The sequence below is a fragment of the Haliaeetus albicilla genome, chromosome 4, assembly GCF_947461875.1.
Source record: "Haliaeetus albicilla chromosome 4, bHalAlb1.1, whole genome shotgun sequence".
NCBI lineage: Eukaryota > Metazoa > Chordata > Aves > Accipitriformes > Accipitridae > Haliaeetus > Haliaeetus albicilla.
In genome coordinates this window covers 3,183,726-3,201,257 of record NC_091486.1, presented here as the reverse complement: position 1 = coordinate 3,201,257, position 17,532 = coordinate 3,183,726, and the positions used below count along the sequence as shown (strand labels likewise).

At 43.5% G+C, this 17,532-nt stretch overlaps 1 protein-coding gene across 2 annotated transcripts in view; it reads left to right on the top strand.

The window, feature by feature from the left end:
* The window catches only part of KIF5C (kinesin family member 5C), an 89,657-nt gene that overhangs the window by 13,140 nt on the left and 58,985 nt on the right, over positions 1-17,532 (top strand). For both annotated transcript variants that reach the window (XM_069780724.1, XM_069780727.1), the window contains exon 2: positions 13,429-13,519. In XM_069780724.1, the coding sequence (XP_069636825.1) occupies positions 13,429-13,519 (91 nt within the window). The remainder of the gene's footprint in view (positions 1-13,428; positions 13,520-17,532) is intronic.

The following is a 17,532-nucleotide window of genomic DNA, read 5'->3' as shown; positions in this document are numbered from 1 at the left end:
TAACAGGAAGAGCAACTGCTTACACTGATGCAAATAAAAGGTCTTAATGATTGTTTGCTCCCTCCTTATCCTCCTTCTTTCCTGCTATTTGACAGTCTTGTGTCTCACAGGTTTTGTTTGCTTCTGCTAAAGAGAAATAGGAATATGAATCATGATTTACATAATAGACAGGTACTGTGTTTATATGACTGTCATCTTATGGGTCATGGTCCTTTCTTCATCTTACTTGCCACGGTGGGTCAAGACACAGCACAAGGGCTTTCACTCACATGCATAAATGTTTAACATGTTCATTTTTTGTGCCTCCTGAACACTGTAAGGGAACGGTGTGTGGCAGGCCATATTGCACCCTGCTTTGAAGTTTTGGGAAATGCAGAAGGAATATATCAGCATTACTAAATCTGATAATAGAATTACTGTCAGATAATTCCAGGCAGCATTTTCTATTTCTGGATAATTTAGCAGAAAGCGGGGCTGGTCTGCTGATCTCATTGCTATGCTGTAAGAAGAGATGTGCTGTATATGTAAGTTGTAATGCATTTCTAGCTGCAGGGAAGGCACAGGAAGGGGTTATGAGCCAGAAAATCTTTTTTTGCACTTAAAACCCCCCCAAATTACTAAAGAAGGTCCAAGCAGTGCATTTCAAAATGAAATTCTGCAGCTGTTTGTTCTTCAGAAGTTCACAGGAAGATATTTTGTTTTGTGTGCCCGGGTGTGTGTGTTTTAACCAGATCTATAACATCACTTTTACTCGTATTAATTTGTGTAACATTTTGAGCTATATTCTGTGTAGTAACACAATCAGAACCGCTTTGCCAGCTGTCCAGGAAAGCACAACTTGTCACCACAAATTTCTCAGTATGGGATGTGTTGGCATAGACGTTCTCGCTACCAAATGCAAAGCCATTTGGAACCAGTTCCACTTGAATTTTGAATGAGATTTAAACAGTTCTGCACTTCTTGATGATTGACTTAATTTATCAGTGATGGATTAACTTACCAGAAATGCAAAAACTGGATTCTTAAATACTCTTTTCTTCCTGATAGCGGGTGCCAAATGGAGGAGGCAGTAGTTCTAGTTTGTAAGGGGTTACTATGTTTTTGTAAGGAAGATTTTTTTTTTTTTTTTGTCTCTACTTGGCTAATTTCCCAGTGTGATTTTTATGAACTAGAGGTACAAACAAGAATGCCTGTACTGGAATAGGATTGCTGAGTATTACCAAACCAAGCACTGTGGTATCATGGCGTGGCTCCCACAAACGTGTATGGGTTGTACACATAGCATTGGGGTCTCTGTTTAACAGTTTCCTATTTAAGCTTTCCTAGCCTCCACTACATCAGAGACAGAATCCTTATTTTTTTTAATATTATGAAAAACTATGATTTTTGTATAATTGCCTGGCCCCAAATGCTTCAGCTTGAGGAAGACTGGATGATTGGTGCTAAAATTGTGAGATTTGGACATATTGAGTAAAACTGAGAGTTCTGCTTCCCCCCCCACCCCCCCCTCCTGATAATAAGATGAGATATATAAGGAAATCAGTGCAACGAGCCAAGAAGCAGAAGCTTGTTGGTTGTAAGGTTATGGATGGGAGTGAGCAGGTTCCTCTTTACACAGAGGGTACGGATGAGAGGAGCTGGTGAGGCTCCAAGTGACTGGGTTCGTGCCTGGCCAGTGCCGGCTGGCTTTGTTCCTCCCAAAGGGGAGCTGCCTCCTCTCTCTTCCATCCCTGCCTCTCTTAAATTGGGTGAAATGGCAGGGGGAGAAGAAACTGGGCAAACTGAGATAAGAATCAGAAGAAAAGGTAAAAGAAATCAATGGAAGTGTTACCATGGTGAAAGGAGGTCAGTGATTTTGTAGTGGGATTGAAATGCCATGTGAAACACTACGGTTCCTGCGCATTCTTTCCTGGAAGATCTAATCTTGCTCCGTGTTCTTATTAAATGAACTTTTAGACATGCATTTCACGTGTGAAGCACGAACCTCGCAGTAAAGGGTCTGCCCCAGGTGCCGCAGAGTCTGCAGTACCAGAACAGAGAGAAATGGCGGATGCGCAGAAGCTCATCAAAATGGCCGCACTCGTGCATGGGGTCTCTGTTCTCTGAACACTGTTCTCCATCCATGTTTGAAGAGGTTTGTTGCCAGGAGCAACTTGTCTGCATTACTCGGTGACAGGGTAATCGCTCTGCCTGCCTTGACATCTGAGCTCCTGTGAAGGCTCTTCCATGCTCAAATTGTAGCTGTTACTGTAGTTGTTGAGGTGCAGAGCCGAATATTTCCAATATACAACAGTAGTCTAGGCTAGAAGCCGTCAAGCTACAAAATAAAAGGTAATGCCAGGGCAGCTGTGCATCAAATATCTCTACTGATAAAATCAGATACAGCACTGCACTGTTTGGTGCCCTTTCAGTTCTTCTTTTGAGTATCACTTTTCAATGGAAAAGGTAGAGGGAAGTACAGAAGTAGTGGTGCTGTCATTCTCCTTCCTTAATTCTCTGATGTGTTTTCGGTGCATGCGGTTTTAATTACATTGCATGAAAGGAGGCTGGGGCAGACTAGTGATAATGTTTCTGTTATATTATCGGCTTTTAAAATCCTGCTACAACATGAGGTCAGTAAACATTCAAGCTACTGGCATTTAGTATCTCAGTTTGTAAATGAGGAAGCAAGTCTTAAGTTGTTGTTACTGATCTCCCAGTGAATCAGGAACACACTCAACCAGCAAGGTATCAAGGGGTGAGGGTTATTTCGTGATCTCTGGGAGTACAAGTACTCCATTAGATCATGGACGCTGGTATCTTCCTCTCTCACCTGTCATGGATGGTACTAGTTTGGGCTTTTGAACTCTTGGATGCTACTAGTCTGGGCTTTTGAACGCTTCAGATCTTACAGTTCTTGAGGACAGAGGAGAATAATCTACATGTATCAGTGTTGCTGTTGGTCCTACAGTTTGCTATTGGTGATAATGGGATGAGAACAGTTCAACCCTGTTGGGTGGAGAACATCCCCAGTGGAGAACCCTGTTCTCTCCATGGTGTGCTGCCATGCAGATGACATTTTGGCTCTGCACAGGTCAGTGTGAAGGGGGTCAGTTTGGGGAGCAGAGATGTGCCCGGACTCACTGCATACACTGGCTGTTGGGATCTGGGCTCCCTGCTGTTGTGATTGCCAGGACAGTTTTGAGACCCTCCAGGAACTCCTCCCTCAGGATTCAGTCGCACAATAAATTAGTGGCTCTGGATTAATCCCCGGGAGACTGAATGGGTATTTAGCCCAGCTGCAAATGTGACAGTTTATGCTTGTGAAATGCTTTCTCTGCAGAACAAATACTGTACAATGCAGGCAGTGGGGTGCAAGCATCTCACTTGTTCCTTTTTGCCAATGTATATCCAGCCTGACGGGACGCTCCATGACCAATGGTGTAGTTTGTTCTCTGATCCCCTTCAATCCTTGGTTTTGTGGAGCATGCTGAAAAGAAAGCTGCTCTACGGACCGGTGATGCCCTCTCATTTCATTTTGACCTCTCCTGACCTGAGGTGGATTTGAATCTACAACTGACAGTGCTCAGTATCCCATTACTAATCTCCTGAGCCACCCAGTTGCCCCATAAATCTGTAAGTGATATGTTTAACAAAGTGGAGATTAACACAACACTGCCACAGAAGAATTAAGATGTAGTTATGTCTTGAACCGGGGCTGGTTTATGTTGCACTTCTCTTCTGTAGGTGGAGCTGAAGGTCAGCATCTTACTTGGGACCTTGACTTCACCAAAACTGCTTCGTTTCACGTTTTGAAATATCCACCTAGCTTTTTTGCTTTTTGTTGGAATATTATAAACACTGATGATAAGCAGAGATGCTGCTCCATGCACAACTTATTCCTGCGGCCCCCCACCCATGAGGTGGCCTTGTCTGACTCCACTTCCATTGCTGCTATAGGGAGCTGCCTGAGGATAGGTTTTTACTACAGTATTTTCTGGCTATGAAATATTTATTTTTGTTACAAGAAAATCATAGTGTTCTTTAAGTAACAAAAAACCCAGTAGTTTAAAACCAGTTTTGAAGGATTGCATTTTTACAAAGTAGACAATAAATACATTGTTCTCTTTGCATTCTCAACTGTTTGTAAAATCACAAGACCTTTAGTTAGAGGAGTCTCAGGCTTCTATAATTATGGTACCTTTCTTTCTCTTTTCTTCTGCAAAGAATATTTTTCTGTTTTTTCTTTCTAAACTGTTGGTTTGCATGGTTTTATATACAAAAGAAATTATCAAATTCTCTCATCCTGTTGGTCTAAGGGAGTAAGGTGGGTTAGCTGAAATGCTGGAGGCTGGTAAAACCGGAGAAATTTTGGATAATTTTGAGTCTGGCTTACCTTCAGAGCTCATTGAGTGCTTTTTTTTCTAGAAGGGTTTGGAAGGTGTTTGTTGAAGGTGGAAGCCATCAAAAGCAGGTTTGACAAGGACCCTGTGTGCTGATTATGGCTTGGAATATTTTGTAGTAAACACCCTTGCAAGATTTCTGTTTACTTAAGAACCTCTGATGTGCAGAGGACCTTTATCTGCAATGTGAGTGACGGCATTTTAAAGTTAATTTAATTAAGCTTGTCTGTGCTTTGCTGAAGTAAAATGAGTAGATTATGAAGGTAGCTTTGAATAGGCCTGAAAAGGTCTATTAAATTAGTTAGAGCACATTAAATTAAACCAGTAGTTATCTGTTACAGGTAATACAGTGGTGCAAGCTACCTGAAAGCCAGAGGGATGGTGCTGGGGACCATGTTCTCCTGTTTCCCATAGGACCGTTAGAGTAGCCTATGTCTAATTCCTCGTTCTGATGGTTTTATACCTATGATAAAGCGGAGAGGTCTGCTGAACTTACAATCACATATCTACTTAAAACTTAGTTTTGTGAAAAAGGATGGAAGAAACAATTCTGCAAAGGAAACACAAGTGTGAAAAAGTTATCTTAATTTCTTAATGTGAGGTGAAAGACCTGGGAAAGGGGGAATGATGCACATCTTAAGCTACTGCTCTACAGAGCACCGAATGAATTTCATTTTCCCACAATTGTTAACAGAGCTTCACCTTTTCAGAGATTAAATTTAACTGCAGGAGGGTAACACCACTCTCCAAATACCCAGTTTTGTACTGTTGCATAAGCAGTTAAGTAATCGAGGCCCAAATCTGCAAGCTGCTGTGTGGCATGCAGGGCGCTGGCGGGCTGGAGAGATGGTGCTAATCCTGATGGCATTAGGCTGCACAGTGGAAGGAGTACCAAAGGATGCTCGGACTAAGTGCTGCTAGTAATGCAGCACCCACACACGGTGCTTGGTGCTGCCGGGCGTTCAGTTGCTGACTGGTCAGTGCCTCTGCTGAGGCTGCCGGCGAAGCGAAGAAGATGGCAAGGAGCTGGAGGAGGCTGTGTCCTGGGGCCTTTCCACCTCTCTGTCCGATTCCCGAGCCACGCAGCGTTGGGGAGTTCTGGAAGAGGAGAACGAGGGAGTCGGTTGCCCTCAAGTAAGAAGAGGTCCTGTTTTCTGTGGTGCTGGGGGGTGCTCCCGGCTGGACTGCAGCCTCCAGCAGGGATGTTGCTCCTGAGCCCTGGGTGCACCAGGGCACTGCTTGCTTCTCCAGCTCCTTGCCACAGCCTTCCTCCTAGATTCGAGGAGTCTGTCAGCCTGCAGGTTATCATCTGATGGCCAGGCTGGGGGCTGGGAGACAGTTTGCACTGCTTTTTATTTTTGTGACTAGTGTTCTATAGATAACATCCCCTCTGAGAGGCTGAGAAGTGCCAGCGAGGGGTTAGAGCTTTTGCGGGGTCCGTGGTGGCTGGAGACTTTGGGTCCATCTCATCCTCTGGACAGTGGGGACTAGCTTGCACCACTGCAAGTAAATAATAATGGAGAACCATGACTCTGAGTATTGCTGTGTCAGAAGTATTAAAAAAACATTGCTGAAGAGTATTATTTAATAGTTGGCTTTGTATTGGGAGATCTTTATACTTAAAATTCATACAAAGTTTCTTAAAGAGTATGTTTTCCAGATCATGCATCTAAGTGGAAGAAAAGCTTTATAATAATTTCTAAGGTTTGGTTTCCTAAATTGCAGATCTATACCAAAATAAAATAATGCTTGCTGAAAACAGGATTTGTTGCAAGGAGTTTAAGGTTCTTTCTGCCAGGAGTGAAAGCTAAAAGGATTGCTGGCCATGAGCCAAATTCTGTCAGCTCCACAGAAATGTTCATAAGGTAGATCAATAATTAAGCCCGCTATGCAAAAGTAATGTTGTGTTTGACTCAGATTGCTCTGCAGTGCCTGTTCATACATGCTTGTTTTAATTTGTTTTCCAACCAAGTTTTAGGAGCATTACCAAGATTTAAGAATTTCTTTTTGGACAACTTGGTTTGACTATGTAGTGTATTCAGGTTACTCTGAATAAATTTCCTTAATTTTTTTTTATCCCAAGTATTCTGAATTCTTATCCACTAGGTGACTTGCTACTGCCCCAACGTTTTTAAAGGGCAAGCTAACATAGAAAATGGATAGGATGGCAGTAGCATTTCCTTAGTCAGTACGACTGAAAAAAGGGAAGACATCATAACTAAATTTAACTGTTTTGCTAACATGCATTTATTTTCTCCCTCTGTCTTCAAGCATGTTTTCAGTTCTCACTAGAGATAGGTGGCTTCAGGAGAATGAGGTAGATCCTTTGTGCTTTTATCAGCAAGATAGTAACAACCTTGTAGTTGCAGAATCTCTGTAACTTGTGCGGAAAGTAAGTCCTTCTATCTAACAAGTTCTATCTAATTCCAGGGGGAATTTGCAGGGCCAACTTGCGAATCCCACTTGCAAATGGAGCAAGCTTGATGCAGCGTTCAGTAAATGTGGCCTCTATGTTTTCAAAGGGAGTAAAGACTTTAATTCCTACTCCTACAGGCTGGAGGGAAGAAATGAGTTTTATGCCACCTTCTAAGGGAGAAGCTCAGTGCTGCGTGAGGGATGTGCCGTGACTGAAAAATTGAATTGCCGCTGGTAATAGTTTGCTTTCTGCTCTTTGAAAAATTCTGTCTTCCAGGCCTGCAATTATATATATTTTATTTATAAAACCCCTCCTACAAGAGCACTTACGGTAGTGAAAACTAGCTGGGAAATAATTTCCCCCTAATTAAGCTCCTACATATCACGTGATTCTATTACCTGTATACTCATCTGTTGTATGTACTGGCAGTGGCATCATGTATGGTGTGTTAAACCCACTCATAGATCATTCATTCCAACTGCATCAATAAAACACTTTGACTTGAATAGAGAGCCAGAATAATAATGACAGGAGTTTCAGCAGAGTCACGGTTTGCCAAACGATTTATCTGATAAACTGAACCATGTGATTTGGCACTGTTTCGTTTCTGCAGGGACCAAAAGTTTTCCTGAGCTATCGGCTGATGATTGCACGACTGATGCAATCCCCTTTTACGGGGGTAAGGGGGATGCCTTTATTTGACCTGGTTGTGGAGGAAAGAACATTTCTGCCTTCTGAGGGGTCAGGGGACTAAGATGAATGAGAGGGATCCTGTACACACGATCTGGCTGCCCGTTTCAGCTGAGTGCCCTAACTGTCAGCTGTTAGGAAGGGCCAAATCTGGCAGAGGTAAGGCTGAGCCCCTTTCCAGACCTCCTTGCACAGAGATGCAGCTGGCAACACGGACACACGGACCTTGTGACCTGTGGTCCCACTTCAGTTCCTGGTGCTTAGTCCCCCATACGCATGCATGCACACAGAATGAGCTCCCTAACCCAGAAAGAGAGTTTGGAAGGAATTTAGTAAGATGATGCCAAGAAGAAGTGGCCAAGAAGGCCAACGGCATCCTGGCCTGTATAAGAAATTGTGTGGCCAGCAGGACTAGAGCAGAGATTGTCCCCCTGTACTGGGCACTGGTGAGGCCGCACCTCGAGTCCTGTGTTCGGTTTGGGGCCCCTCACTACGGGAAAGACATTGAAGTGTTGGAGTGTGTCCAGAGAAGGGCAACCGAGTTGGTGAGGGGCCTGGAGTACAAGTCTTATGAGGAGCGGCTGAGGGAACTGGGGCTGTTTAGTCTGGAGAAAAGGAGGCTGAGGGGAGACCTGATCCCTCTCTACAACTACCTGAAAGGAGGTTGTAGCGAGGTGGGTGCTGGTCTCTTCTATTGAGTAACTAGTGATAGGACGAGAGGAAATGCCCTCAAGTTGTGGTAGGGGAGGTTCGGATTGGATATTAGGAACAATTTCTTCACTGGAAGGGTGGTCAAGCACTGGAACAGGCTGCCCAGGGCAGTGGTGGAGTCACCATCCCTGGAGGTATTTAGAAGACGTGTAGATGTGGCGCTTAGGGACATGGTTTAGTGGTGGACTTGGCAGTGTTAGGCTTACAGTTGGACTTGATACCCTTTAAGGTCTTTTCCAACCTAAACAATTCTATGATTCTATAAGATAGGCCTGTGCTGATCGGGTGTGGGGCATGGCCAGACAAGCATAGTGACCAGCAGCCTGCTTACATGTTTGTTCCTCCCTAAATCACCCGCATCCCTCCCTTTCCTTTCCTTTGCCCCCCCCCCCCCCCAGTCATCCCCTAACTCTGGTGCAATCCTGAAATGTTCTTCCCCTGCATCCATTATGTGTGCTCTACCACTAAGCAGTCTGAAAGGTGATCCTGGGAGCCGTCTTGACAGCTTTCACACCTGGACCGTGGGGCAGGTGCTCTCCAGACATAGCCTTGGCAGGAGCCCTGTCAGGATGCCTCTTCCTGGAGTCTGCCATTTGGGTCCCCTGTCTGCCCCTGTGCTTCTGCGCTCCCTGGGATGTGTGGAGATGAGCCTTGGATGTACTGATGGCTGGTTTTCTGTCTTATAAAAATGAATGCGTAACCTCTTCTTGAGTCTTGTTTGAAACGATACCTCTCTCAAGGATGTACTGGCACGGTATTTTGCAGGCAAGTATGAATGAGCTTTACCTCCGCCATCAGCAGAGCTTGTATATTTGGGGTCAGAACTGCACTAGGCATCTTCACATCTGCCAGTCGTCATACAACTTGCTCACAGCTGTTTTCTGCTCAAGCAGAATAAACTTGCATCTGTCCTGGGATAAATCTGGATGGTATCTCTAATTCTATGGGATGGTTTCAGGCTGTAATTCCTCATCAAATGTCTCCTCACAGCCACAAAAAAGCAAAGAAACTCAGCATTTTGTATTCTCTCTTCTTCCTTTCTACTTTAGCAATTATATATCTGAGCTACATGCTGACTGTTGGAAACTCTGTTCTAAGCCATCTCACCTTGCCCATGGTTTTTATAAGGCACTCTGGGGATGGACCTTGGACTGTGGTTTCTGCCTCCGAGCTCAAATGCCTGAAAGTCAGGTGTCATCTTTCTTAGCATCATAACCTGCAGAGGCACTGGTGGAGTCGACCCTGAATGTCTGAAGATCACAGGGAATTAATCATGAAATTGCATTAGGCTCTACGTCGTAGCATGCAGCTCTAAGCACTGACCGCTTCTCATTTCCTGTCTATGTGGAATTCCGGGAGGGGTGGAGATCTCTTTTTTAAACAGGAGATGTATTTGGTTCTCTCTGAGACTGTATTAGCTTCCAGTTATAGTACTACTCTGTGATGTTGCTTGTAAAATGATGGTTTTGGAAGGACATGCGTTTATGGTTGAGATCCTTTTTGTGCTTGTGAAATCCTCAGGTTTTTTTAAATGCCAAGCCTGTAAACTTGGTAGGAAACTCTAAACATAAAGCTGGTGAAATAATAATTGGCAATACATATGAATAGTATTCTTTGTACTATTGAAGGGCCAGAACAGAATCTATCTTACTGTCAATACAACTTCAACAGGAATTGTGTGGGTGGACCGGAGCACTTATCCTAGCCATTATGCAGCAATGGCATAAGTTAATGGAACAGATTGTCAGGGGGACTGTAGGAAGTAATGGCATGGGAAGGAAGATGTGATTTATGTATGAGAGGTAATACATTGCATATAATGAGAAAGTTTGGAAAATAATGTATGGAGGAGGCGCACAGATAAAACTGTTGGCATCAACTCAGAAAATAACACTTTATTTCTAGCTGCTTATTACTTTCTTGAATAAGTTCTAATAAAGCTGAAATCTTCCTGATTTTGATACTTAATTCAAGCTGAGTTACATGTGAAAAAAAAATAAAAGTTGTGTTATTTCTGAAGATGACAATAGGGGAAAAAGTACTGCTTGGGAACATGCTAAAAATAAGGTGATGTTCATGCTTGCTCACCCTCCCTCTCTGTTTTGGAGCAAAACCTTTGGATCTGCCAGCATGTTGCCTTTGTAGGATGGATATGGCTTTTTGCTTCCTTTGAGGAAAGTCTGTCAAAAATGAAGAGCTTATAACAAAAACACCCTCCAAAACAAAACCAAAACAAAACCCCAAACCCATAGTTTCCTCCAGAGAAAAATCTTCTATCTTAACAGTATCTTGGCAGATGGATTGCCACAGCTTTCCTTCAGGCTGGGCATCTTCTCCCTGTATAAGGTGTTGTGGTCTCCTCCAGCCACTATAAGCTAAGGGTGAGTTCCTGTGGGACACGTGCAAAGTGGGTCTGTGGGCTGCCCTGCTGAGACATGGAAGGGGTGAGGGACAAGCCAGTGGGAGAGGTGGTGAAGGTCACAGCCTGCTACCAGGAGCTGGGTGGGGATGGTGGCGAGGAGGACTCCAAGGAGAGCTGGTGGGATGGAACAGTCAGAAAGCTGAACAAGGTGAGTGGGGTGACTCGGGAGGTATGCCCAACATTTCTCCAACATCAGAGACCCAAGCAGGAACTTCTGAACAAAGAAAGGAGGAGGAGGAGCCGAAGGAGCATGGAGTGCAGCTGGCGGTGTAGGTGGAGAGGAGCGGGTTGAGCAGGACTGAGAGGATTTCGGGCAGAGGAGAAGCGATGGTAGAGCAAAAGAAGTATAAGCTCTCAAACTGAGGATAGACAGGGTCTGTGTCCAGTCATCGTACTCTCCTTTGCGGAAGGGAGCGTGAGCCTTGAGTTGTCTTTGTCCAAGATCAACGTGGAGATGAAGCACAAAAAGCCTCCCTAAAAACCCGTAAATGCTGCTGGATAATGGAGCGCGCTCATTTTGTGTGGTTGGTGACTGATGCTTTGTGATCCTTCACATTCATTTGTTTTCTTCAGATATCAGTGATGGGCATTCAGTCTTTTAGCTTCCCAGAACAAAAATCCCACGGAAGAAATTTGACCTATGTAGCACGTTTGTGAATGGCTGCTTTACATTTGTGGCTTTTCAGTTTGGCAGATAAATAACAGTTGCAGCCAGTGCCTTTTTCAGCTGCATGCAGCACAATTATGATGAGATTGTTTTTTGGGGCTCTCTGACATTATAGTTGTTGAGAGCTCAGTAGAAGAGCTGGATTGATTGCACCAGAGCAATGTTTGCCTGGAGTGCTGTGTTTGCCATGGTAGGATGATGTACTGGCATTGCTCTCTGCTACTCTCTCACATTGCTTAGCTAATAAGCCTCAACTTGGGCATGAAGGAAATAAATGGGATAAGTGGATGGCTGAGGTTGTGTGTCCGTGTGTTTTTCGGCCTCTTGCATTAGGGCTTATTGTCTAGTGCTTGGAATAAGCAAAATGGGGGTAAGTAGATAAAAAGTCCATTTGAGAAATTGTTCCAGAATAGTTACAGGAGGGCTGGGCAGCCTTTCTCATCCTGGGAGTGAAGAGCTTTGTCTAGCTGAGAGCCATGCAACGTGCACTGTCTGTGGAAAGCTGTGGAGAGACAGAATTTGGGGTAGGTGCCAGCTGGGTGCTCCCAGCAGTCCCACCACTCTCCTGGGGGCAGGGGCTGCTGTGGGTGGGGATTACGGGCTGGGGCTGCATTGGTGATGTCAGTCTGAGTCGCCTCTTTGGGCTTGTGTCTTACCAAGTGGGGTGCTTGCATGGCCCAGTGTTCACCCCATGCCAACAGAAGACCATGAATTATTTACTAAACAATTTATAAATTGCCTTCTTATCCTTGAGATCTGAAATTCTGGGATGAAACATGAAGAACACACGTTGCAGGCGAATGCAACTCTGTCATATTTTTTCCCCTGTGGCTGTTAAGTACCCAAGTTTAAGGAGCAGGCAAGTGTAAGCTTATGATCTGCTTGAAGTAAAATCAAAGTGTGACAAAGATGGCTAATTGAGCACAGCATTTGAACAGCTGGCTGCAAATGGCAGAAATGGCACGTTGACTCAACAGAACAAGACTCCTACATTGGGTATCCAGCCACCTTGCAGTTTGCTTTGAAGCCCTTGTTATGCTGTTCTCGAAGCAGGTGTCACATCTTCGAAGGGGAATATTACAGGCTTTGATGGAAGATGAGAAAGATGTTACACGTCCGCTTAGTGTAACTTTAAATAAAGGAATCGTATTTTAAATGCAAATGTCTTGCTTGTTTTTGAGTTGTAAGGAGCTGAACTGCTGTCCTAAGAATTGATTTGCCTTTCAAGTGTCATGCAAACCTATTTTTTGGATTGCTAATACGTGTTTGTCTTGTAACCAATTATACTCGCTACAAAGAGGAATCAAAATTTTCTGGAAGTGATGTGCAGGTTGTGCTACACCGTATATACATATGAGTAAGTGTCAATCGTGTTGTCACCTGGGAATTAGGGCAGCTCAGTGTCTGTGGTGAGACAGTGGTGGTTCACAACCTGGAAATGGCTCTGATCTTCTTCAAAACGTCACTTTGGAGCTCTTTCCGCACGGCATCTTGTTATTTGTTGTGCTAAGGATAAAAATCATGACAATTTCTGAATAAAATACAAGCTTAGGGCAACGCAACAGTTGACTGGACTGCCTGGTTTGGGTCTAACCTATGGTTTTACCGACACGTTTGCATGTTTAGCATAGGAAAGAAACCAGGCTATTTCTGCTGAAGGAACACTTAGTGTGCTCGGACCATGCTTGGACTGTGCTGGGCCACCCCTGCCCAGCAAACTACTTCTTCTCTCAGGTCTGATTGCTGTTTCTCACACCACAGCTTTCACTAGTTTGCAGTAAAAAACAACAAATCTTTTGCAAATATCTACATGGCTATTCCCCCTTAACTCCTAGGAGAGGAAGAAAATAATCAACTTTCAATTGCTGGTATTTCAGCTTATTGTTTCCTGCAACTGTAGCTGCTGACCCAAATGTGAACACACAGAAAACATATGCTGTGTTTTATTTGCCAGCTATAGAAAAGATGGGTTTGGAACACAGGAGATGTCACATCTGTTTAGTCAACAAAATATTGTCGTTTCCATTGCACTGAATGGCTTCCTTTGTAGTAAATGCTGCATTTTGGGTTGCCTGTTAGATGGGGTCTATAAACTGTTTTAAATGTTCTTTATCTTACAGAGTTTCTCTTTTGTTTGCAGCAAGGGAAGCCGTATGTCTTTGATAGAGTGTTACCTCCTAATACAACCCAGGAACAAGTTTATAATGCCTGTGCCAAGCAGATTGTTAAAGGTAGGTGTTGTCTTTGTTCATTCCTGCTTGGGGGGAGGGAAAAAAATGTCTCCCTGTCCCCTCAAGCTGTTTAAAGACAGGATAATAAATGTTTAGATGTCTGTATGGGAGTTTAGTAATTAGTAAGTCCAAGCATTTCCTTTTCTAAGGACTTGACTGTGTAAAAAACCCAACCCAAAAACCCAAAACAAACAAAAAAAAAAAAAAGAAAAAGAGCTGAAGGAATTGCAGTAGTTCCTTACTTTCTCCTTGTGTGTGACTGTTGTTCCACACAAATACTTCCTTTTTGTGATATACGATAAGCAACAAAAAGCATGTCCTTTATGCAGCGTGAGACTGTTCAGTACAGGATGAGTGTGGAATAGCTGTGTCTTTGAATGGGAGGATGGACCATTAAAGGAAAAATGTAGAAGGCACTGGTTTTGTAGCTGCTTTGCATGCAGATAGCTTGCATTTAAAAATGAAATGAGAACGCAAGTGCCCATTGGATAGCACCCTATTTGTTTAAAACAAAACCTTCATAAACTGTTGAAATTTCAAGATTATAACTTGAGAATCAAACTTTTTGGGTGCATTTTAATTGCTTGCCATACTTCCCCTGCCTCCCAAATCACCCTCGGACCTCCCACTTGGTTCTGATGCTGGATAGTCCATCCACGGCGGTATTGCAACTGCTACAGCGTCTCGGGGTTTACGAGCAGTACCTGGCGTAGTTGTTCCCTGGCCTTGTGTGGCATCCCTGTGCCCCCCAAGATTCGATCCTCAGTTTTTATTTTTTAATAAATGTAGACAGTGGTAGTTGTGTCAGAGCTGGTCAGAGTTGTGCTTGTATGGCAACGCAAGGCTGCACATTGAACACCATGGAATTTATGTGGCATGAGAGATTTGGGGTTTCAACAGGAGTTGCTGAAGCAGCGTTGAAGGACTCGGTAGCATTTCAGGCATGGAGCTGGATCTGCTGACAGCTTGTGTGCCTGCCGGTGGGGAGAGGTCCCTGGGGTGAGCAGCCCTGCTGCAAACTCTGGGTTCTGTTCTGGGGGAAATTGGTTGGCTCACTCGGACAGCCTCGAGCAAACCAACATGCGTGTAGTCTAGATGATTGGGGGTGAGGACTAGAAGCGAAATTATTTGATGTTGGAGAGAGGAAATGAGTCATAAGATTTCAGCTGCCTCTTCTCAGAGGGGAGCCTAATTACGGCAATTCTGACTTCAGACGAGTAAGCCTTCAATAAAAACTGGTGGGATTGGAGTTGTAAAGCTTAGAAATCATTAGTTCGGGTTGCTGACATGCCACTCGACTTTTGAAGTTTGGGGAACTGTTTCAATACTATAGTGTGTACCAACAGAAGCAGCACATCGCTGTTTGTAGACTTGTGGAGGGTATTTATATCCCCTGTGGAAGTTGGTTTCCTCTGAAAATGGTGAGAGAAATAAAATCCTGTTTGAGAGCAATTTGGAAGACCTAAATCAGTGACTAAGTCTTCTTCGTTAACCAAATAGAAAAGCAAATATTTTCCGAAGTCAAACATACCTTTGCATGTGTGTTAACTTGGACCTTCTAGATAACTGGAAAGGCAAGTTTGATGGGGGGGAGGGTGCAGAAGAAAGGAAAAGAGAAGGAGAAATGGGGAAAAAAGAGAGAAGGGGAGAAAGAGGAAGTGAGAGGAGGAGAGTGATGGAGAGGGAGAGAAGGGGAGAGGAGGGAGAGAAGGAGAGTATGAGACAGGGAGGGAGCGAGGGAGGGAGAGCACAGCATTACCGGAGTGGTGTTCTTGAGCTCTGGGCTTACATTTCCTTATGTTTAATTTCCAGTTTAAAGCCTAATAAAGTGAAGAATGTGAAATGGACTGGGCTGTTTCTGATAGACTGGAACAATGTAGTTTACTACATGGAAATATGAGCTGACTGCATTACAACTTGGAGCGCTATTTAAATCTTTAAGACTTTTTTAGATAGCTTTTCAAGGTTACCATTTGTTATCAGATTTCATTATACTCCCATGAAATGGCTGATGGTTTCATTGTGATTAATGTTATTACAGAAAATGCCAGCTGGCCTAACAGTCTCTAAAACAATGGTTATAATAACTATGTTGACAATAAGAATGATCTAAATGAGGTTTTTTTCACTAAAGAAGAAATGGGATTAGGTTTAAGTAAACAGCTCAATGACTAAGTCAAAGTATTTCACATTCCATACATGAGAAATATGAGAAACAAGGAGTTTTTTAGAGGAGGAGAAGAAATCTGTGTGTTACAGCAATTTGCATCAGGGTGGGCGCTGGGATGGTGTTCGTTCAAGGTACTCCCAAGGGTAGAAGTACCAGTAGCGGAAGTGTGTGGGGAATCATCACTGGTGCATGTGACCACAGTTTGAGAACTTGTGTTTGCATTTTTTTAACCAAACTAAGAAATACCACTAAATCTGAAAGAGAACAATAGTGTGTGATTGCCATCACTTTTGCTTTGTTTCCCATTGCTTTCTATTGCCAGAAAACAGCTTTGTCTTCTCAGTCTACACAGATGGATGTCTGTATCTGGATTTTGTATCTTTCCTACAATTACATTGCGGGGAGAATATATAATGGCCCAAGCTATTGCTGAGCACTGAAGCTTTGAGCGCGTTAGTGCACGTGTGAACATCTGCACATTTGTCTGTCCTCTGAGGAGGAGAAAATTGCTTGAATGATTTTTTTTGGGTGGTGGGGTTGATCTCTCACTGGGTAGCGTATTGACTTTCTATTCTGGTTACAAATACGGACCTCAAATGCTGAGTCGCAGAACTAGAAAGCTTAGAGATGGAAAAGGTAAGTATAGAGCTAAAAATTTGGTCGTAGAAATGAGGCTGTAGAGGACTTCTGTAAAGCCATTTGGTCTTTCTTCTTGCCATTAAGACTCCTGTACTTGTCCGTGGTCCATTTGAAAGGTCTTCACTCCACAGCCACCCTTGGCTGTTTGTTGCAGAGCTCTGCTGGGCACTTGGGTGCTGCTGGAAAGGCTTTCTGGGTCCCCAGCCTGAGCGAGTCTGGGTTGTAGCCCCAGCACAAGGGCTACAGTTTTAGACCGTTGCTACTTGGCCTATCCATCCTCGTCCGGAAAAAGGCCATCTGGCAGCAGTTCAGTGGCTGAGTTGAGTAGCTGGCTTTTGTGGGGAGGGTAAATCAAACTGAAAATCATTGTGGAGAGAGCTGGACCAGGAATTAAGAAAAGCACTTGGACTTTTTCTGTTTGTTATGAGTTACGTAAAAGTCCCAACTGATCTTTGTTCAGTCACTTTGTTCATCTGGTTTTTTCCCCTCTCCCTCCTTCCCCCTTAAGTTTTGTGCAGGCTGTTTCTGTCTGGGACTGTCTTCTCTATTCAGTTGACAGATGGTATATTAACTGTCATAAGGTGGAAAGCCTTCCAACAAAAATAACCTCTTCTACTACTGAGACCACTGACTCTTTTTAACTGCAGGTGATGCAAAGGACTTTTTTTTTTTTTTTTTTATAGAATAAGGTATTTTTTGCTAAATGGGAAGGTAAATTTCTTATCTATGCTTCCTCAAGCAGAATGTATCTTTAGTATATACATTGATGCAAATTCTGAGCAATTTTCTTACATAACAGTTGATTAATCAGGTTATTTTCCCCCTAGGCTGTGTACCAGTATAGAGCTGACATTGTACCTTGCATTCACCTGGAGATAATAAGCCTTTTTTTTTTTTTTTTAAATTAAAACTTTCTTTCCTCTCTCCGCTAACCAAGATTGGCAAAAAGAGGAAATACTAGTAGTGAACTGTTAGATTCTGTTTAACTGTCCTGGAAATGTAAAGGTATTTGGATGCTAGGTGGTATTTGAGAAACAAACAGGAGTTGCACATGTTTGCTCGAGGATTTCTGAACCACCCCCTCCAGGACAATTATATATATTTTTTGGTGCCTAAACAACTTTGAAACTCTACTCTGTGCACCTTCCAGACATTTTAGCTCATCTTCCCCATGTGCCTGGCTTTCATCTAAAGAGGATAATGA